Source organism: Cryptosporidium andersoni (assembly GCF_001865355.1).
Source record: "Cryptosporidium andersoni isolate 30847 chromosome Unknown contig_27, whole genome shotgun sequence".
Classification (NCBI taxonomy): domain Eukaryota; phylum Apicomplexa; class Conoidasida; order Eucoccidiorida; family Cryptosporidiidae; genus Cryptosporidium; species Cryptosporidium andersoni.
Genome location: NW_027122796.1, coordinates 153,416 through 175,307, shown reverse-complemented (window position 1 = coordinate 175,307; position 21,892 = coordinate 153,416). Strand labels below are relative to the sequence as shown.

The following is a 21,892-nucleotide window of genomic DNA, read 5'->3' as shown; positions in this document are numbered from 1 at the left end:
TATTATTTGAGAAGGTACCACACGAAAATTGTAGATTATAAAATTATAATATAAAAGAAGCAAAGTTATATAGAGATACCTTCAATAAGATGGAGAAAAGTTTAATTTATCTAAGTTTTGTATTCTTTAGATTCCTATTAATAACATAAGAACAAAGGTTAATAATAACTGAACAATAGTGCATATTAAATTGTGAGTTAGTGCACTATTAGCCTTACCGGTGCATTTATTTTTTAGACATATACATTTACATATATCCAACAGACATAGACATGCTTTTATGATCTATGATTAATATGTATCTGCACCACCTCGTGAACGAGCAGAGTTATATGGGCAATCAATAAAACACGTAATTTGTGATTTTTTTTTTATAACACTAAAAATAACGAGAGCTCCACTAGCTGCATCATTTATTTTAGATAATAATATACATAAATTCATAACCATTTTGCTGAGTGAAGCCATTATATATATATATATATATATATATAGGAAATTCTTGATAAGGTATGAAGGCAGGTGGTAGTAACACTGATGACAACATTGGAAATAGGCATATTCACAAGTCACAAAACCTGGCTATTATATATAAGATGGCTGATTCAGAGAGTTATGACCACGAGCAGTCACTTCTAGTACCACGAACAAGAAATGGACATCAACAATACCAAAATCACTCTAGTAGCATATCTCAACTTCAGGATAGATTTGACGGAGCTAATAATAATACTCTGCAAATGGGAATAATACAGTCCTCTAAAATTTTTAATGAACATAATACGTCTAATAATAGTATATGTAATGCATGCAATTCCTCAAGTGGTTCTGGAACAGCTGTATCTTATTGTACTTGTAATAGTGGTACTGATGGCTCTTTGTATATGTATGAGTCGGGTTCAGCAAGTACCGACCAACAGTGTGTTTCTCTCCCACTTATTCCTTTACATTCTAATAATGTTAAACATTCTGGGTCCAAAATAAATGATGAAAATTGTAATAATGGTCAGTTATTGTTTAATCAATCTCACACAATGAGTGTAGGTAATATTATGCAAAGTAGTTCCTTGCTAGTATCTGGTTATATGAATGGTACACCGGCTCAATCAAATAGTAGAAAAATTCTAGCTAGGGTTAGAGAGCTTTGGTTAAGTCATATTATGGATGGGCTGCCTAGAAAAATAGCAGCTTTCATACTACAAAGGCATGGAAACCAAATTCCCTATGATAGACAATTCTGGTCATATGCATATAAAACAGGTCGCTTGCATCCTGCAGAAGAGCAAGTACAAAGGCAGCTGAATGAAGGTATTCAGTGCCTTAATCGCTTTATTCAACAGCTACTTAAAGCATGTACTATTATGAGACAGAATATGACTAGACAACAACAGAATATGGGGAAAACATACAATGTTCACCGTGTAAGTTCTAAAGGATATAGCAAAGATGATATATTCTCTCATATTGAAAACAGCCATGATAGCCATAGAGATAATAATCGTCTGAGTGAAATAAATAGGGATGGATGTTCTGAAACTGGTGATGAAGTAGAAAACAATCTACATGAGGATGATGAAGATGGCCCAGTAGCAGATATTCCACTGGACTTGACAGATGAATATTTAGCTAAATGGCTTGATGGGAAAAATGCAGTAATCATTAGGAAACTTGTAAATGGCGATCGAGATGTACAAGCTATAGATCTTCCTTCATGTTTAAATAGTGAGAATTTAGATAGAGCACTTAGATTTGGAGGTTTATTAGTTCGAATACCACCTTATAACCAAAAAAGTTATGAATATTTCAATCTACTTTCTCCAGGTAGGGGAGATACAAGACATACTCAGCTTGTAATACCTGATGGAGAAAGAGATATTGATGTAAAGAAAAGTAGAACTTCACTTGCTCTTCCAGATTTCCTTATTGAAGATATCCCACTGCCAAAAGTTTGCGTTTTTCAAATTGAAGCAAAACTTGAGTTATTATTATTATATAGAGGATGTTCTTCAAAAAGACCACATACAAAGAGGCCACGAAATTCATTTAGCCATTTATATCATCCCACCCCAATTCCCCCTCACCTATCTCATCACAATACCAATGCAATGGATACTCAGCTTCAGGCTCCAATTGCACAGTTTTTGCAACAGTCTCAGAATGATACCTCTACTCCCAAATCTCTTGTATCAACCCCATCTACAATGTCATCAATACCCTCGCCAAATTATTGCAGTAATTCGGCAATACAGCCAGCTCAGATAGCAAATCCTAGATGCAATGTCTCATTTTACTACAGTAGTCGTAGTGAAGCAGTTCGTCTAGATACAGATTCTCCACAGTCTGGAAGAAGACGTCACAACATTCATAATAGTAATAATGCCGGAATCCTGTTAAATACATTAGTCCATCCAAATATTAATCAATGCTCTGAAGAAATTATTCACCCCTTACCATCTACTTGCTATGGACCTATTGTAAATGCAAGAAATAATGGTGGAACATCTACAAATTCTGAAATATCCAGTGGTAGATGCTCTGATCCTTATCACATTCAGTCTTGGGGAAAAGGTGATCCAGAGATGGAATTTTTAAATAATTTCACGCAGCAATCATATTCACAGTGCCAACCTACAGAAGTAGGAAATAAAACAAACCAAAACTTAAGTAATACCCAACATCCTTGTCTTTCTTGGACTGGAAATGAAAGTTAATTTCTATTCTTTTAGGCTGATAAATCTTAAAGTAACTTGGATACTATCAACAATATATACAGTTATTTGATAATCTTTTGCATATATCTATTCAATATATCCATCTTAACTCTAGATTCAGCTGTTATATTGAAGTCTGTAATGGCTTTATAGCAATGATAGATTAAATAAGTGAATTTGAATTAAAAATAGTGGGGATAGTTCTACAAATCCAATGGGAATCAAAATTTTTTGCAAGAGTTGTGTTCTTCACATAATGGGTCATAAAGATGCATTTGTAAGAAATGTTAGTTTAATACCCTAAATAGCCCTACAAATTCTGAGCCTTCTAAACAGTTCTGCTAAATAGTAAATATGAAAAGATATCATTAACATTGATATAATTGCAGTAGCAAGGTATATATATAGGACATTTCAAGAATACATGTATATTATGAGTTATTCCAGGATAGGGTCAAATAAAAAACAGGTTTTTCATATAATCTAGCCTTTAGACACAGTGGGATTGACAAAAAGATATATAAATGAAATATCTTCATTATTAATGAGCCTCTACATTTGTAATAAGATAATAAGACATAATCTCTGTATAGAATTCTATAATATAGAGTTAAGCTATTTAAGTAAATATCAAGATTTCAACTTCTTAATGGCTTGTTGGAGTAAAAAAGATCAATATATTGAGGAGAAACTTTTCAAATTTGCCCTAATGTTAATAATATTTCAAAGTATTTCAATATAGCCCTTTTTTTTTTCTCTTAGATATTACCCAATTCAGAGATCTAGAATATCTATTAATTATTACCTACATTCATCATTTTCTTTATCAATATTTTGCTTTCCTTATTATAATTATTCTTCATATTTAATATAAGATTCCTTAATTTTATAAAGCACTCTACATCATCCTGATGTACCTGTACTCCCGACGAGTTAATTGGCAAAACAATATCTTTGCTCTGTTCCTGTGATTCTCTTATTCTATCTTTATCATCACATATATAATTATTTTTAGAGTATTCAATATTAATGAGAATTAGGGATAACTTTTCCAAAGCTTCATCATATTTGTGATCTTCAAAGTAGGCAGTAGCGCTTCTATAAATTGCCTAATTTAAATATATAAAACAAGTTAAATTTAATATTAGTCTTAAATAAAGACTTATACTTAATAATTTCTCACCTTAATATTCTTAGGATCTAGATCAAGTACAATTCTGCAATGAGTTTGAACATCATTGTATATCTGAATAAACACCATAAATTTATTGACTTTTTAATAATAAATATCTTACACACCTTTAATTTCAGTTTGCAAGCTGCCATATTTAGGTGAACTCTTATTTTTAACCTTTGCAGCTCTTTCTCCTCTTCAAAAGTTTCAGGAAACGTATAGTCAATATATATAAGAGCATTCATGTATTCAGTAATAGAGCCTTCATAATCATTCTTTGCAAACAAAATATTCCCTTCCTAAAGTAAGTTTTACAGAATATATTGCAAATATTTAGTGGTGAAAGTTACACATTACCTTGCAAAAGAGTCCAATAGCTTCTAGCTTTTCTTCTGTTCTCCGCTCATAAAGCTCTCTTTCCTTTGATCGATCATGAAAACAGCCAGTGCTTATATTAATATGATCCTTGTATATACTGTAATTTTCAAGTATGTCTCTGCAGAATTCATAGGCTTCTGAAGAGGTCTTCATTAAAGGCTAATATCAAGAAATATACCTAATCTTAGCGCTTGATATTACAGTTTTTGGTTAGCCAGCTATCGTGGGGAGCAAATAAGTTTAGACAAAATTGATATAAGTTTTATATGTACTGATAAATATCAGACTAAAATAATATCACAAATATTTTTAGATTAGCAAATAAAATTTAGAATAATGACTACCTATCCATATAATGGTGATGGAACGCTTTCTATCTTGCCCTTTGATAAGCTCAGCTTTGATACAAATTGCTCAGGTATTACAAATTCATTCCAATCACCTTCTTCATCTCCTGGAGTTAGCAAATTCATTTCACTCGATTTACTACTGTAGATTTCAACTTGTTTACTTTCTTCAGACACATATATGTTTACTTTATTGCATTTATCGATCGAAATTGTAGGCACAGTTCCAGTAACTTGAATAGTGATATTATCACAGTTTACAATTTCAACAGAAGCAATCACACTATTCACTAGAAGTATACATCCTACGCAATTATCAGCTATTATACTATTCAACTTGGTCTCTATAGATATTTTACTATTTTGACAGCATCTAACTTGTGCTTTATTCTTTATGTTTCCTTCTTTCAACTCAATAATATCTTTTGAATTAGTGAAATTCTCCACTATATAAGTATCCTTTTGTAACTGTAATAATGGGTCTCCATTAGGTATGACTTCTCTAAAAGTTTTCTTTGTTACCATTTCTAGTAATAATTGATAATTCCCTAAGGTATGTAAACCTACAAATAATTGGAAAGTTGTTCAATACGTGTGCAAAACCGATATTGCCGCCTTAAATTGCAGATTTAATTCACTATAACAAATTACATAGCGCCTTATAATTGAAACCAAAGTTTCGCCGGGAATTAGGTAGTTTATTAAGCATAGAAATTTATAAAATCTCTTTTTGAAAGAGTTTTTCTACATTTTGGACATCTCTGTTTCCTTTGTACTAGGTTTCCTGCACAACTTAGGCATAAGTGGTGACCACAACGGGTGATAACTATAGGAGTTTTAATATTTGGTAGACAAGGAACATGAGATGTAACTCGGCTCATAATATTATCCCAATCATCTAGACAAATTGGACATGTAAATTTTGCAGCTTTCTCCTTTTCGGTTTGTGTGAGTTCTAATGGAGCATGAACTGTAGAATTTCCACTTAGTGTAGAGCTTGGATTAACTATATTGCTTATAAAATTTAGTAGATTAGAGTATACACCAAAAATTGGGAAATCTTTACTTATGTTGGAACTTTGATGTAATGAATAAAAGTTACTTGACCTGTTGGATGTAGCTTCATTTATTCCAATAATTTGAATATCTTCAGTAGATGACTCTTCATCAGTTACTAAAGTAGAATTCTCAACTTCTACAATATTCCTATTTTCGCTCCTATTTGCATTGTAGCTTGCTTCTGGTGTTACTCTATTTGTAGGTGCTCTGTGATTCCCACCACTTTCAAATATTTCTTCGCATTCTATCTCAGCTACATAGTTAGTTAGTTCTTCCTCACTATCAGAACTTAAAATAACTAGATCTGATTGTTCTGCCATAATCAATGAATTCCCAGGTAGCTGCTCTACTTGAACTTTTCTTAGTTTCCTAGTTTGCCTACACAGTTTATTTGTATTACACTGTAAATTTATCATTATAGATGCCTCACATTATTTAATTACTGATATTCAGTAAAAAAGTTGACTGGACAATTTTTCACTAAAAAAAATTATATCATTAACTTTTTTTTTTCTGTATATAACTTTACATTTTCCAAGCAAGACTTCAAAACCGCTTCTCTTAACAACTCCCTAGCTCATAGCTCTTCCAAAAATTTTAATATTATCTATTCTAATAGCTTGCAGCGGCATTAAATACCGCTATTTAATGTAGAACCACCAAAATTGTCAACATTATGGACTGTGAAGGATATTAAGCTCATTATATTTAATATTATTAATGTGTTTCCTGATAAGAATCTACAGGAAATTCTGATATTTATAATTAACCACTTTATTACAATTATTATATCTAACTTAATCATAAATACACATATCTGTATTAATAAGAATAAGCTATTTACTAAATAGATATCTTTACTACACTTACAAGGTCACTATTTACAGAAGATTCTGAGTTATAGAATATTTTACTTAGTCAATATGAAGTGAAATTGCTAGGGAAGTACTAAGTTCATTTGCTTTCAGCAGACTTCATAAGAGTATAGCTATAAAAAGGAAAGTGTACACAATATCACTATAGATAATATATACTTCTCTACTTTATATTATAGGTAAGATATTTCTTAGTGTTAAAAACAAACAAGTATTTACAACAGGAGAAAGTGAACATATTGAGATAAATAGTTTTATATAAGGGAATTTTTTCTGACTTCTAATACTTGTGTAAAATATCTCTACCCACTTATACCGCTATATACTCATTCTACATAATATTTAAGTTGCTATCTGGTACTTTATAAAGAATGTTATCAGATTCAAGTCTCAATTACCTTAATAGACATCCTATTGAGAATATTCTCGATGAAGATGAACTACTGGAATGGGAATCTGATCTAAATACTATCACTCCAGGTATGTAAAAAAATTCCGATTTAGTAAACTGAAAATGACAACTTTTTACTGTATCACTAGAAACTGCAATAAGAATGTGTAATTTGGAGAAGATGAAAGGTACAGATGACCTTTTCTTACCATGTACATTCGATGAAACTTATATATATGAACAGGAGGCTATTGAAACTCAACTTTTAACTTTACAGCATGAACTTGAGTTGCAAAGTAAGTTTACAAAGTTTGAAAATTCCAATATATAATAAATCAAAAGTATTTGGTCGCATATCACCCAGATAATACAAGTGCTCCATTAAATAACAATTCCATAATGAGAAATATCTCAAATTTGAATAATGAGCTATCAATAAATATTGATAGTCCACCTTTATCAAGTATGTTATTTAAACTTCTTATTGAAATATGTCTTCATAAACTAATATTAGACAATAATCATTTAATAGGAACAAGTGGGCAATCTGATAACAATAGAAATGTTGCAGTTAGAAGTCCATTAATGGATTAGAAATAATTATTGTTGATAATTTAATAGTTTTAATATATTTTTACTGTATAGTATCTCATCTATAAAAAGTCTAGATACTTTTTGAGCCATCATCATATGTTTTGTGTTAGTAAATGATTTGCTCCATTAATTGTATATAATTTAAATAGATTACTTTTTTCCTTTGTATCTTGCAGATGTTTCTTAATTCTATCTATATACTCATTTGTATTTAGATAGCTTCTCATCTCTTTGGGAGTACGCGATAGTAAAAAACTATGATAAAAATAATCATATGTCATTTTTCCATCGGAAACATCTTCATTAAGTTGAATGAGATTTAACGCCATTTTGTAAGGTACACACTTGTCGTCTGTGCCATGAATTAGTAAGGTAGGAACTTGGACTTTCTTTCCTAGTTGCTCATATCTTGGAAATAAAGAATAAGAATCTAGATACTTTCTTAACAACTTTATAGACTTCTTCTCACCATTGTTTGCAACTTTAATATTAAAGATTTCATCATTTACTATTGGAATACTTGTTAGTAGAGAACAGTTACCATGAAGCTGAAAATCACAAATCTGTTGTTCATTAAAGTCAATAGAGTAGCTAGAAGGTATATCATCTACACAAGCTATTAATATAATACCACAAAGGTTGGGATGTGGGGAAATTCCTTCTAATTTAATTGATTTTGAATGATCAAGTATATTTGAATGACTTATTTCTGGACATCCGCTAGCATAGGCAATTGTCAAAAAAGCACCCGTACTTATTCCAATTAAGAATAATTGGGATCTATTAAATATAAACATAAAAAAAGATACAATTAAATCTATATCTAGCATATCTTTTGCCAAAGTCTTTTCACAAAAAGTCCCATTTGTATTTCCAAATATTCCATTTGTGTTAAATGCAATGAAAACATTTGGTTCCAATATTGAACTAGTGTTTCCACTACAGTTTATTGACCTAAAAACACACTCCGACATTTTTGTAGCACAACGAGAAGCTAATAGGGTTGAGATATCCTTACTTGCTTCAAGATATTCAATATCTATCAGTGTACTTGAATCTTTTAAAAAGAAATAGACTCTTTCCGTTATACATATATCATCACTAAATTCTACTGAATAATCTGGAAATCCATGGTTATATACAAAGGTGCACTTAACCATAGATGAAAAAACACTATGTGATATGCAGTCGTTTCGCTCTATCTGTTTTGTAAAGCCTATAATAGGTAAGAGATCTTCAATATATACATTAGATTCCACATACGTCACTAAACCTCCAATTCTAAGTAGTACTTTGTAGTTCATTTTTAATATTAATCTAATAGATTAAAGTTCATTCCCTGAATTTCTCTTCCGTTATGGTAATGTAAGCTAGAAAAGTCGATATTTGGAGTAAAAATAAACCTATTAAGATCATTAATATTTTCTGGAACCTCTTTATCTTCTTGTATATCCTCAACTAAGAATTTAATATCTTCTATAGCTAAGTCAGAAATATCTGGATAAAGAGTTAAAAATTCCTGTACCTCTTTTTTACGAAGAACTCTTTCCTCTCTAATGACTTTGGACAAAGACTCCTTTTCTAGTAGTAAAAATTTATAGATTAAGTTCGGGGTAGTGTAAATAAAAAAATCTCCAAGTTTCAATAGTGTATTTGTGGGCTCAAATTCTCCAAATTTTAGTCTTTCTAGCGCTGATCTTGAATTTCTAGCTGCAAAGCTATTTCTAAAATATGATAAACCCTCCCTATTTATATTAGAGCATAAATCAAGCTCAATGAGCTAACATAAAAGTACAAATTTGAATATGGTTTTTTTATCATTATAAATGAAATAAATAGTTCTGTACTTACTTGGTGGTGACGAAGCAATACTTTATCTGCCTGTCTCGATATTTTTTTAGCATTATTCAAAAATCTACTGTCATCCGATATAAACTCCATAATCATAAATGATTAAAGATAACTTATCAATGAAAATTGTTTCTCTAAGCTTTCAAACTTGTAAATTACATAGTCCTACTTATTGCGGGTAATTAATCTTTTACAGTCCCAAGTTAGACTCTTGTGAAGTCTATATTAGTATCAGAAGACAATGAATAATGATGACTTTAAACCTATACTTGAAGAAAAATTTACTACAATTCATTTAATATTTGTAATTGTACCATTCATAATATCTCTAGTTTTCTTGAAATTCTTTATAATTGCAAAATAACTAATAAAGACCTAACTAATATAAGAGCTCCTGATGGTTACTAGTTAGCTAGGATTATATTTTATAATTTAAATAAACTATTTGTATAATTAAATTTAACCACCTACTGAATTCTGTATATATTATGGAGGAATATAGAAGTAGTAGTATACAGATAACAATTATTACTCTTTAAAATAGCTATAAAATGTCTTACTTTATATTTTGCATATTACTGCATATGTACTATATTATAGTGGCCTACTTCTCTCCTTTTAAAATTATACTTTTCTAGTATAATACTATTTACTAACCTTAGAAGCTATAGTTAAATTTGTTTTTTAATTAAAGATCCAAAACAGAGAGATATGTTGTATACGTTATTATTAGAGCATTATACTAAAAAGATTAGTAGCTAAAACTATCAGTTCAATGTTTATTTAGTTTGTTATCGTGTAATTTTTTAACTTATTACTATTAGTAAATTATAAATTTTTCGAAATATATTGGTATTAAAATTTTTGTAATATTTTTTTTGTGGTTACTTGAGATTAGTACATAATCAGCATGGATCAATCTTTAGTTAGCAAATATTGACAGAACTTAAGATAGATAATTCTGTTTAGTTACTATTTGAGTATAAATATTTATTATTTTATCATAATTATGATAGTTTGGACTGATATATAATACTATATAGCAATCACAAGAGGCTAATCTATAAATATTGAAATAATAAATATGTTTGTTATTCCTTTGATTTAGATTTTTCTAGGAATAGTAGTTGTTTCGAAATCAAACTTTGTACAGTAAATAATAGATGTTACATATTGTAAATCAAATTTAATTCTTAATAGTTAATATATAGTGATATTTCATATGTATCTTTATGAAATAGAGCCAATATATTATGCATAGGCTAATTTCATTATTGAAAAACATTTATTAAGAAAGTTTTTAATATATATCTTACTGGATAATAAAAAAGTTAAATTAATATTTAAATTAATAAACAGCTTCTCATCATTCCTAGGATGTATCTAGATCAAACTTATCAGAAAAACATGCAATAAGATTAACTCCTGATAAACAATCAAGTATTCACTTTTTAAATGAATATGATCTTACTAACAAAGTAGTTTGTTGGGGATAAAATACTGCTAACTTTATTTTGCAACATTTACAATTATAAAATCTCAGCTAACCCGCTCTCAGATCACTGAATTGGTTTTCAAGTTCTTAATAAATAAATTTTTGTATATTGCAAGTGCAAAGGGTACATATTTACGCTACTTTAAGGCCAGAGATTGTACAATTTGGCTGTAAATCCAAAACTAGGTGAATATATAGGATATAAATTTAGATATGGAAGGATTGCACAGTACCCAAATATTAGTAAAGATCAAAGCAGGTAGACTATTTTGGGATGGTTACTTGGTTGTACCTGAGAAAACAAAGGGAAGTTTGCAAGTGATGAGAAATGAAATTAGAAATGTCGTTCAAGTTTGCTGGGTAAATCGTGATAATGGGGATGTTGAAGAATTAATTGATGTTTGTGAGGATATGAGACTTGAAGAGGTGCCAGAATGTACTTCGGGTCATGTTTATGTTCTAAGAGGATTACATGACAAAAAACCTCATTTATATTGGATTCAGGAAAAGTTTGATTTAGATAGTGAAAAAGAGTTAATAAACAACTTTAATAAAAAATTAAAGGATTCTTATGAACATACAATTTCTAATCCTAGACTACAACTTAGGGAATCCTTAGAAATGGCTTTATACCAAACAGAGAATAGCAACTTACTTGATACAATTCAATTAAAAAGTCACATTTCAATCAACAATATACTTTCGAATGATGTATTGGAGGCGATTCAATGTGATCATCATGCCATGCTGGAACTGGAAAGTTTAATGCCAAGTGGTCAACAAGATTCTCAAAATGTCATTGATGCAATGAAATGCCCTCAAGTTCAATACACTCTAAGATTATTAAATGAATCAATATATTCAGATCAATTAATTCCTCTGCTTAATGCTCTTGGCTTAAAACCTTTACAAGGTATTTCACATCCAATGGAACAATTCCTGAGTGCACTGGAAGCGAATTATAGTCAAGATAAATACGCAAATTCATAAAATAGTATAATAAAAGCTATTTTTAATATATTGTAGTGTTTATAAACACTTTTTTTTTCTACTCCTTCAACATAAAAAAAGTAAAACTACATGAATGCTTGAATATTGTTTCTATTGTAATAATCTCTCAGAAGTGTTGGCTTGTCTGTCATTATTCCATCTAAACCAAGTTTGCAGCATCTTTCTATCTCTTCTTCTGTATTGCATACCCATGCAAAACACCTGATTCCACGCTTTTGTAAATGCCTTATCATTAATCGCCTAGAAAATATCCACATCAATATATTTGGGATGAGATGAAGTTTAATATAGTTAGTAATATTACTTCCAAGAAAGCTAAGCCTTGATACAGTATATCCATATTTGCAAAAAAATATATAGCTCAGCGGAAAAGAGTATATATCCTCATTTATAGAAATAAATGGTAGGAGACCTATAAAATATGCTAATAGTAGATATATTACCGTAGTCTGACTAGCACCCAAAATAAGTCTAGACCGGAAATTCTCCTCATTATCTTCGGAATGTATTCTTACTAAAGAGTCATTTATCTTTCTTAAATACTTTATGTTAGAGTGTGAAAAAGAAGCTATAACTGTCAAATCTTCCCTTTTATATTTTCGGATAATTTCAACAGTCCTTTCAACAGCAACTAAGCTATTCGGATTTTTTATATCAATAGACATCCGAATATTTGGGAAAATTTGGAATAATGTCTCTAGTGTAAGAATTCTTTGTCCTTGAAATTTAATGGGGAATCCACACCACTTTGATATGTCAAGATACTCTGAAGATGGACACAGTGTATCTGAGTCTAGTGTCAAAGGCAATTCATTGTAAAGTAAATCTCCTACGTATTTATCCACTCCACAAATATTACCTAAATGATTATCATGTAGGACTATCAATTCATTCTCTTTAGTTAACCATACATCTGTTTCAATCATATCAGTACAGCAATCTAGAATGGCATGTTCAAAAGCCATTTGTGTATTTTCTGGCCTTTCCTCTGAGCCTCCACGATGTGAAATATGAAGACAACCATTTCCTTTCCCTAATATTCCACTTTTTTCCCTTCTGCGTAATTCAAATTTGATAAATGGAAGTAAAGTTGGATAGCGAAGGAAAAAAGAGGAAGTTACGTAGTATATGGTTATTATTGTCCACAATAATGAGTAATAACTAAAATAATCGTAAAGAAACATCTAGGTCACTCCAATTTGTTTGAACTACTTCCAAATCCTTTAAAGATAAATGTAATTTTAGAATATCTAAATTAAAATTAACTAAAAAGTGAGCCTTTAGCGCAACTTAAAATCATACTTCAAATCGCAGCTGCTATTTGTCTTCTTATTGGTATAAAGTACTGAATAATTGCATGATGATGCAATTTCTAACAAATAGATTATATATAGTAAGTTTTATAATACATATATTTTCATCCTACTAGTAGTTCAGAGAAATTTAAAAATAACTACATAATAATACAATCAATATAAACACAACAAAAGTTAACAACCATTAGATTTATTATATAAAGATGACGGAAAATTCTGCAGATACTACCAATACTGAGAAGAGCATCAATTTAGACTCCAATACTTTAATATCAGATAGTAAGGGAAGAAGAAGTAATAGGAAAGGAAGACAGATAAGAGAAAGCATCAACTATTTGGAAATATTGAAAAGTAGTCCAACTATAATAGTGGACTGCAGTTTTGATGACAAACACTCAGATAGAAATGTCAAAAGTTTAGTAGTCCAGCTATCAATATCATATTCTGTAATAAGAAAGTCTTCTTTACCTTTTACTATGATCATTTGTGGAATGTCAGAGCGTCTGAAGAAAGGCCTTACTAAAACTAATGCAGAAAAGTGGTTTGGAGTTACAATAACTCAAAGGAATCTCGATTTAGTATTAAAAGATCTTAGAAATAGAAATATTGTGTACTTGTCTGCAGACTCAGATGACCACTTGGATCTCTCATCAGAAGTGCGGTATACCAGTGATGACATTTATTGTTGGAGGGTTAATTGATCAGAATAAATATAAAGATTTATGTAAATATCGAGCTATAGAATTAGAGTTGAAGACATCTCATTTACCAATATTCAGAAAGTGGTGTAAAGTTAAATAATAACAATGTACTGGCAACCAATCATGTGATTGGGTCTTTGGTAAAGTACAACGAATTTCTAGACTGGTCGAAAGCACTTAAATATATTTTACCAAAAAGAAAGTTATTGTAACAATCTTAGTATATCAGAAACATATTGTGGAATAGATCTTAAACCCTAAAATTAATTATTGAACAATATATTAATTTGTTATAGACAGGCAGTGGATATAAACTAACCGATCGTTTAATAATATCCAAACAGTCCACACGAAGATCTGAATTTGTCTCAAGCAATTCATGGAATATAACTTCAAATTCACTTCTAGGTAGTAGTATTAAACTAGGTAGAAGTATATTTTTGTAATCTGTCCACAATTTTTGTATACAATGTCGGATACCTCTCCATGTTAAAGTATCATCCCACACCTGATATTTAACAAGTTATTTATAAAGTAAATATATACACGCAGATATCACTTACCCTACGACTCCTAATAAGCGATGATATAACAAAAGAAGCAATGAAAGGTTTGATTGATGGAATATATAATATTGACAAAACCATAGCTCTTCCAAGGGTTCTAGGAAATGTTGGCATATCCTCCTGTGCAAATCTACCTAGTACAGATGCAATAGTATCGGAATCAAATAATGGAGGCGAAATCTGAGTTAGTTCAAAACAGCAATCAACAATGTCAACAGCACGTCTTGCATCGACATTCTTTACTTCTGGATAGCTATATGATACTGCCATTCTTAAGAGATCTTCAGATGAGATCTTTGATTTAATTCTTGAATTTCCAAGATGTTTTCCATCTGGAGATAGTATATTCTGTATTGTGTGCTTTAACAATATTTTATCACCAGTATTGACCAATATGGGTAAATATTGTTTAATTATGTCAAGTTCATAAAAGCCAATCATTGGAACCACCAAGTAGAAGTTACCAAATTCCTCAAATATTACTTGAAGCTCAGTCAGTAAATCTTTGTTTATTTGACTTTCATCAGCAGTTCTTGAAGCGATAATTCTTAATATTAATGTGATGAATCTTAAATAACAATTATTATCCTTAGATTTATCCCCATATATTTTCACAATTCTAATATATTCAGGGTGATAAACTTCTGGTATAGACCTTACTATCTCATCTAGTAGAGGTTCAAAAACAGATGTAAACATTGATGATGAATGATTTACATAATTGGATAAGTAAAATAGAAAGTGTATCAATACAGGTTTTTTGATGCAACAGTACTTATATAAGTTGCACCTTATTTTGGCAATATCTTCCCTAATATTTAAGTTATTATCTTCATTTTTATCTAGTTTTACCATATTATCAGTATCAATCTCTAACTTTACATCTCCCAAATTTTTCTCCAGTAATTCCATATCTTTAAATGTCTCTGAGACTTTAGAAGTAGCAGAAACAGCTGTTTGTTCAGAAATACACTTGACACATCTTTCAATGAAAGGGTTGCAACAAATTTTAAGCCTATTTTCAGAAAGAGAATCTCCTAAGATACAATTTTGAAAAGTTAAAAATGCAATTGCTTCTACCCATCTTTCACCATATATTTTAGAGTTGTACCACTGATATGAATATTCTACGCAATCACAAAGCAAATTAGAATTAGGAGGTGGAGTATAAGCAGAATATATATCCTCTGTATACGTTAAGTTTGTGAAGTTCCTGTAGTTATGAGTATATTCTATACTTTTAAACTTCGTTTCATGATCTTTAAGTAAAACATATGGTCTCTGCCATTCTGGCAAATCTTCGAAATCAGGCAAGTTATTTTTCTCACAGTTTACTTTATTACCATCGCATGACATATCTAGGTTAGAAAACCTATTTGATACATATCTTATAGCATCTTGACGGATATAGATATCAGTAGCATAGCAGCATGATACTAAAGCAAAATATGCTGCTTTTTTAGAATATGATTCTGGATTTTTCTGATTTATAATATCACATAAAATGTTAATTGCATATAACCGCTTCGCTTGAGCCTCACCTAACATCCAATCATCATATAAACTAATTACTGAGCTTATTGGGACTTCTGGGCACTCTATAAAGTATTTATGTAATGTACTTAGTATTATACAAGATGACATATTTTCAGCTGGGTGATCACTAGATGTTATTGCTGAACTAATTACTCTTAATCCCAAGTCAAAAATTTGATTGTAATAGAACTCATCTCCAGTATCCCTATCATTTCCACTGATTTTATTATCACTAATATTTTGTGTTCCATATACAATATTTGTAGGTTCTTCTCTCTCACAATATAATCCGGTAATCAGCCACTTCCAATTAATGGAGTTTTTTGATAGATCAATTTTTCTCAAGGTAAAATTAAGTGAATTATTTCCAATAATATTTAAAATCTTATTTGAGTAAAAACGAAACAATATATCCAGTAAAATCTCGACTCTATATTCCCAGACAATACCATATGACCAAAGAAGACCAATGCAAATTATTTGAGATAATCCAAAAACTTCTTGAATTCTTTCGCAGTTGTGCTCTTCTTTCAGTAAATTGTCCATGAACACAAAGACATATTCATTGCCAACATTTAAAGCGTCTCCAGTTTTATTTATATCAAACTTGTTCTGTATATGTGAACTGGTGTCTGATACTAGTACTAGTGCGAGTAATAAATCATTTGTTTCTGAAAACAAAGTGAATATTATTGTTTCAATTAAAATCCATTGAATTGAATCTTTCAACTTGTTATGTAACATAGAGAGTCGTATAAGAATATTGTATTTCTGCTTGATACTAATAAAACCTTCGTTGAGTCTTCTCGAAAATAGCCCCCAAGCTAACCCAACTTCACTGCCATAACTCTCAAAGGAAGGTAAAAACTTTTCTTTACCAGAATCTAAAATACGTCTAAGAAAAAGTTCCCATGCAGATATAATTTGTTGACCATACTTGAGACTGCTAGCCAGTGAATTATTAGTTGGATCTACAGATTCATATACACCCTCAGCAGATAAAGAGATAAGTGGAGATAGCAACAAACTGGATGCAATTTGAGCAAAGATAACTGCTTTTATAGAAGTTGACTTACTTTTTAGCCATTTGCTATCTGGACAAACTACCATACTATAAAGATCTTTAACTAATGTGTTGTTAGAATATTTCGTATCAGACTTCATCGTCATTTTCTCGATAGAATCAGTAATAGTACATTCATAAAAAGTGAGTATTTGATCATCCTTTTCATGACAATCACTTTTTTTAGTATGAGAGTTTAATTTATATTGTTTATCTAGTAACTTGTTCTCAATACTAAGTTTATTATCTGCTAATGGAGAAAATTTATTTGACCATGGAGTATTAGAAAGATTCATAAAAGTATCCAAGTTTATTTTCTTCCCAGGACAATTTTGTTCTACTTCTACTAGTATGTCATCTGGTAATTTTGGATTTAGAAAGTTTGCTAAAACAATATCGATAATACTTGAATAGTTTTTGGTTGCAAATAACCAGCTTACTCCCTCTATTACACTTTGGGGTAATATTTCATAATGGCCTTGATCAACGTTATATCTAGTCCGTTTATAAGAATATCGTGAAGAAATACTTCTACATCTTTGAGCTTCGGCAGGAGGAAATGGTACGGAGACAGGAGATTTTGCATCATCCCCTATATTACTAACTCTTTTTTTTAGTTCCATTCGTATATCTTCGTTTGAGCTCTCGGAACTGTTAAAAATATTATAGGCTTCAAGCCTTAACAAGTTAAAATCTTCAGTTCTACCCAATAGACGAAGTAAATTAACAAGTTCTCCCGTATATAATGATATGTATTTCAAATTTGGACAAGCAAATATTCTTAAAAGTTCCTTTTGACAAATATATTGTAGTGCAAGCAATTTATCTGATTTCTTCTCAAAGTTAGTAATATTTTCTATACTTTGTTTAATACTGCAAAGAAACCTTGATAGAAATTGAGGTCGTTTAAAGCATAGCCAACCTAAGCATTGAAAACTAAGACACAAGTTTAATGAACCAAGTTCTTCCTTAAGAGGATTTGCTGCAGTTAATACTAATTCCATTGATTTGCATAGTAAATTGACAATACTTTCTAAAATGCAAGAAGTATCTTTATTAACCAGTACTTCTATAGGGAATTCTTCTAAAGAATAAACTTTTCCAGAGTTAATAGGATATACCCACCCAGTTCTTGAAGCTGTAATTGCAGATGACTTATTCTCTGGTTCATGGGCTTTTCTGTGACCTGACAAGTTAAGCGAGCATATTTGCAGAATTAAGTTTGATAATTTGAGACACTTTCTATATAAATTTATGTATTGAGCTTCGTTTTTGCTTTCTAAAGTGTAAGTTTTATCTCTAGTTTCTTTACTATAATCTTTACATTCAGTTAAACAAGAGAAATGTATCGACTGTGGCATTTCGTTATGTTCTTCGTACCAAGAAATCTTGCTTGCACCCTCTTTACCATAAGTCTCAACATATCTTGCTATGCATTTGATAACTTCCCTCAAGTTTCTCAAAGTAGTGTTAGTTGCTAAGCATAATCCAATGGAAAGTCTTGATGACCACCAACCTTTACTACAGCACTTACAGCCTTCAAAATCTAGTTGAGTGTCTGATACATGCTGGTGAGTGCAAGTGCATAGGGAGTTCTTCCAATTTTGCTCTATGTTCATATCCGTGTATACGATAGAATGCTTCACAGACAAGGGAAGTAATACATTAGGAATAATAACATTTATTGTCCTATGTAGGAAGTCAACAGCTGATATTACTACAGCCACATCCTTATCATTAAGCAATTGCAAAATATATGAAATGATTAGTGAAGAGTATATATGATCAGATTTCAATATCTTCTCTAGTTTCTCACACACTTCTATACGCTTCTCTACATCACTATCAAATCTTTCATTAGCTATTTGCTTAATAAATTCAATACTCTTCATATAATCATCATGCAATATATGTTTACCATAATCTAAAAACTTCTTCGATTCCGAACTATTTAAGATATCTGCACTGAGAGTCAAACCATGGGACTTGCGTTGAGCTGTTAGATGAACAAAATACGAAATTAAAGAGTCGCCATCAGAATTTACCATTGAAAGCGTTTTGCTACAAGCGGAGTCCCAGTTCTAACTTGTATCTTTAATTCAATTGTTCTACAAGAAAATATACTGTTGTGGATTACAACTACGAATACCAATAGTACCGTCTTGTATCGCAATACAAGCTTGGATGCCAGCGCCAAAACAGGTAGTCAGTCATCAGCTACCTTATTTAAATAGTTACACTTTAAACCCATGATATAGTAGGTGTATGTTCAACTCAGTAATGTCAGAAACTGGTTGTTACATATGTGGAGATCGTCCTGTAATGAGACGCTGTGAAAGTGGGCAGCTCAACTGTAAATATTGTTTTCTAAGTGCTTTTGAGGAGGAAGTCCATGAATACATTACGAGTTACAAGTAAGTTTCTTGATTAGTTGTTAATATAAGCACAGCTAAGAAGTCAAGATAAATTTTTGAGTATTTACAGAATGTTTTCACCGGGAGAAGTAGTAGCTATAGGTATTTCTGGAGGGAAAGACTCAACTGTTCTCTTAAATGTAATGTATGAGCTCAATAAAAGGAAGGGATATGGCTTGGATTTGCGACTAGTTGCAATAGATGAAGGTATAAAGGGGTATCGTGATGATGCACTAAAGGTAGTAAATTTCCAGAAAGACTATTATAATCTGCCACTGACAATCTTACAATTTCAGGACTTATTTGGTACAACAATGGATGATATCAGATTAAAAGCAGGCAAGTCAAATTCCTGTACATTTTGTGGGGTATTTAGAAGACGATCACTTGATGTAGGGAGCAATTTATCTGGAGCAGACAAATTGTGTACTGGACACAATGCAGATGATGCAGCAGAAACTGTCCTATTAAATATTTTGCGTGGTGACTTAAACAGGTTACAAAGATGTACAAACCCAATAACCTCAACTGAAATTAAGCAGAGTCAAGATAATGAAGTTGTTATGGGATTAGGAACTTTACGAGGTATACCAAGAGTTAAGCCTTTGATGTACTGTTTTGAGAAAGAAATTGTTCTATATGCTTATTATTCAAATCTCAGATACTTCTCTACTGAATGTAAGTATTCTGTAGATGCTTATAGAGGCTTTGCTCGCGAGTTTATTCGACAAATAGAAGGCATAAAGTGCAAATATGTAACGAACTTTATTAGAGCTGCTGAGAATTTTAATATTGCAGCTATAAATAGAGATAAAAATAGCACTAACGAGGGTAAAAACAATCTACCCAAAATTTATGCACAGCAGGTAGTACAAAGATGCACTTCATGTGGTTATATGTCCTCTGCTCGAGTCTGTAAGGGGTGTCTTCTTTTAGAAATATTGAAAACTCATAGTAGCAAAATTCACATTTAAAAGTGAATAAAAAAACCTAAATTTAAATTTCATACTTAAGGTAAATGTGAGTTACATTTAATTTTATGTAATTTAGAGAATAAGCCTTTTAGTTCCCATAATTTGAATTTTGAGACTCGCAATAGTTTATCTTATAACCAACTTAGTATAGAGAAGAAACAAAGCCTTCGTAGCATAGTCTTGGTTATTGCGTCGGTCTTGTAAACCGAAGGTCACGAGTTCGAATCTCGTCGAAGGCTCTCTTTTTAGTGGATATCTAATCCCTCTCGCCAACTACTACGCTTAACCGCGCCACCTCGCCACACTTGTACCTGCAAATCAGTATTAAAAAGATAGATGATGATATTTAGTTCCCCCCTCCTGGTATACTACCTCTATGCTAACTAGTTGAGACGTTGCTTCCCAACAATCTCTCTTTCCGAAGGGTCAATTCAGAATAGTATACCCTCATCTTTTTGTCCAAAGACTGATTCCGGGCCATCTATCTCTGACTGATACTCCTCTTTTCTATTTGCTCTCCCCAAAGCTTCAGCTTCAGCCCACTCTTTCTTTTTTTCTTGAATTTTCTTTAATCTAAAGAACTCCTCTCTCTCTATTTCATCTAGTTCCTTTAGTATATAATTAATTCCATCATCAAGCTTAGGCAAAACTACATTTTGTAAAGCATTAACGCGGCGATTGGTCATCTTTATCTCCTCATCTAGAGAAAAGAATGCAGTCTGTAAGCTCGCCAATTTAACTAAACCTTTCAGTACCCGTAGATATATATCCTTTGTTGACTGAATAACCTGTCCACCGCTAGCTACACCAATGTGGCCTGTAACATCAACTGATGTGTCAATATTCAATTCAAATATGGGGAGGCGTACACCTGCAATATTTTCTGTGGCAACATCTAATAATATAGCTGGTTTTTTGCACGACTCTATAATTCGATCCTTGAAGTCACCTGCTGCCCAAGTTGCCTTTGCTAAAGCAAAGGATGCCTCTTTCATCTCATCACCTATTAAACGTTTTGTTTCGACAATCTCTTTCAGCATCCCACGGAACTTATTTGTAAGTGCATCACTCTTCCTCTTAAGCAAGTCATATCCCTGTTTTGCACCTTTACTTTTTTGTTTGATTGCTTGTAAATTCCTAAAAAATAAAAGATAATAAGTTCAGAGGAGACAAAAGTCTTAATTAAGAAGAACCACTTACATACGACTTGGAGTTGGTCTCTGCTCCATATCTATACTTGTCTAGATTTTTAAAGTGGTTACTCTAATTTAGTGCTTATTCCTATAAAAAAAAAAAAAAAGGAACGAAAGGTAAACAGTATCCCCGGTTTTCCCCTTTTTTCTTTGGTCTGTTGTGCCGGGTATACATTCTAAATTCACAGTTACTATCATAATTTTCTCTTTCCTTTTCTTAGATAACTTTTTATGCATGATATT

At 31.3% G+C, this 21,892-nt stretch overlaps 13 protein-coding genes across 13 annotated transcripts; 5 read left to right on the top strand and 8 right to left on the bottom strand.

Annotated features, from left to right (window-relative positions):
• Positions 1-512: 512 nt before the first annotated feature.
• cand_037240 (uncharacterized protein) lies at positions 513-2,711 on the top strand (the record flags this gene model as incomplete). The annotated part of the gene is made up of 1 exon (XM_067213949.1): positions 513-2,711. One exon carries the CDS (start codon positions 513-515, stop codon positions 2,709-2,711), a length of 2,199 nt encoding a protein of 732 aa, XP_067069922.1.
• Positions 2,712-3,505: 794 nt separating this feature from the next.
• On the bottom strand, positions 3,506-4,416 carry cand_037230 (uncharacterized protein; the record flags this gene model as incomplete). Its single annotated transcript, XM_067213948.1, has 4 exons — positions 3,506-3,820; positions 3,895-3,957; positions 4,011-4,184; positions 4,243-4,416. 4 exons carry the CDS (start codon positions 4,414-4,416, stop codon positions 3,506-3,508), a joined length of 726 nt encoding a protein of 241 aa, XP_067069921.1.
• Positions 4,417-4,607: 191 nt separating this feature from the next.
• cand_037220 (uncharacterized protein) lies at positions 4,608-5,135 on the bottom strand (the record flags this gene model as incomplete). Its single annotated transcript, XM_067213947.1, has 1 exon — positions 4,608-5,135. One exon carries the CDS (start codon positions 5,133-5,135, stop codon positions 4,608-4,610), a length of 528 nt encoding a protein of 175 aa, XP_067069920.1.
• A 176-nt stretch (positions 5,136-5,311) lies between these two features.
• Positions 5,312-6,085, bottom strand: cand_037210 (zinc C3HC4 type domain-containing protein; the record flags this gene model as incomplete). The annotated part of the gene is made up of 1 exon (XM_067213946.1): positions 5,312-6,085. The coding sequence occupies one exon, from the start codon at positions 6,083-6,085 to the stop codon at positions 5,312-5,314; it is 774 nt and encodes a 257-aa protein (XP_067069919.1).
• An 830-nt stretch (positions 6,086-6,915) lies between these two features.
• Positions 6,916-7,266, top strand: cand_037200 (uncharacterized protein; the record flags this gene model as incomplete). The annotated part of the gene is made up of 2 exons (XM_067213945.1): positions 6,916-7,024; positions 7,085-7,266. The coding sequence occupies 2 exons, from the start codon at positions 6,916-6,918 to the stop codon at positions 7,264-7,266; spliced, it is 291 nt and encodes a 96-aa protein (XP_067069918.1).
• A 355-nt stretch (positions 7,267-7,621) lies between these two features.
• Positions 7,622-8,833, bottom strand: cand_037190 (uncharacterized protein; the record flags this gene model as incomplete). Its single annotated transcript, XM_067213944.1, is given in 2 exon segments — positions 7,622-8,309; positions 8,325-8,833. The coding sequence occupies 2 exon segments, from the start codon at positions 8,831-8,833 to the stop codon at positions 7,622-7,624; spliced, it is 1,197 nt and encodes a 398-aa protein (XP_067069917.1).
• An 8-nt stretch (positions 8,834-8,841) lies between these two features.
• On the bottom strand, positions 8,842-9,470 carry cand_037180 (uncharacterized protein; the record flags this gene model as incomplete). Its single annotated transcript, XM_067213943.1, has 2 exons — positions 8,842-9,309; positions 9,381-9,470. The coding sequence occupies 2 exons, from the start codon at positions 9,468-9,470 to the stop codon at positions 8,842-8,844; spliced, it is 558 nt and encodes a 185-aa protein (XP_067069916.1).
• A 1,618-nt stretch (positions 9,471-11,088) lies between these two features.
• cand_037170 (uncharacterized protein) lies at positions 11,089-11,865 on the top strand (the record flags this gene model as incomplete). The annotated part of the gene is made up of 1 exon (XM_067213942.1): positions 11,089-11,865. One exon carries the CDS (start codon positions 11,089-11,091, stop codon positions 11,863-11,865), a length of 777 nt encoding a protein of 258 aa, XP_067069915.1.
• Positions 11,866-11,951: 86 nt separating this feature from the next.
• On the bottom strand, positions 11,952-13,070 carry cand_037160 (glycerophosphoryl diester phosphodiesterase family protein; the record flags this gene model as incomplete). Its single annotated transcript, XM_067213941.1, has 1 exon — positions 11,952-13,070. One exon carries the CDS (start codon positions 13,068-13,070, stop codon positions 11,952-11,954), a length of 1,119 nt encoding a protein of 372 aa, XP_067069914.1.
• A 335-nt stretch (positions 13,071-13,405) lies between these two features.
• On the top strand, positions 13,406-13,903 carry cand_037150 (tRNA-methyltransferase family protein; the record flags this gene model as incomplete). The annotated part of the gene is made up of 1 exon (XM_067213940.1): positions 13,406-13,903. One exon carries the CDS (start codon positions 13,406-13,408, stop codon positions 13,901-13,903), a length of 498 nt encoding a protein of 165 aa, XP_067069913.1.
• A 203-nt stretch (positions 13,904-14,106) lies between these two features.
• On the bottom strand, positions 14,107-19,116 carry cand_037140 (uncharacterized protein; the record flags this gene model as incomplete). The annotated part of the gene is made up of 3 exons (XM_067213939.1): positions 14,107-14,160; positions 14,223-14,411; positions 14,467-19,116. 3 exons carry the CDS (start codon positions 19,114-19,116, stop codon positions 14,107-14,109), a joined length of 4,893 nt encoding a protein of 1,630 aa, XP_067069912.1.
• Positions 19,117-19,348: 232 nt separating this feature from the next.
• On the top strand, positions 19,349-20,456 carry cand_037130 (PP-loop family protein; the record flags this gene model as incomplete). Its single annotated transcript, XM_067213938.1, has 2 exons — positions 19,349-19,482; positions 19,553-20,456. 2 exons carry the CDS (start codon positions 19,349-19,351, stop codon positions 20,454-20,456), a joined length of 1,038 nt encoding a protein of 345 aa, XP_067069911.1.
• A 431-nt stretch (positions 20,457-20,887) lies between these two features.
• cand_037120 (vacuolar ATP synthase subunit D) lies at positions 20,888-21,685 on the bottom strand (the record flags this gene model as incomplete). The annotated part of the gene is made up of 2 exons (XM_067213937.1): positions 20,888-21,593; positions 21,657-21,685. The coding sequence occupies 2 exons, from the start codon at positions 21,683-21,685 to the stop codon at positions 20,888-20,890; spliced, it is 735 nt and encodes a 244-aa protein (XP_067069910.1).
• Positions 21,686-21,892: the final 207 nt, after the last annotated feature.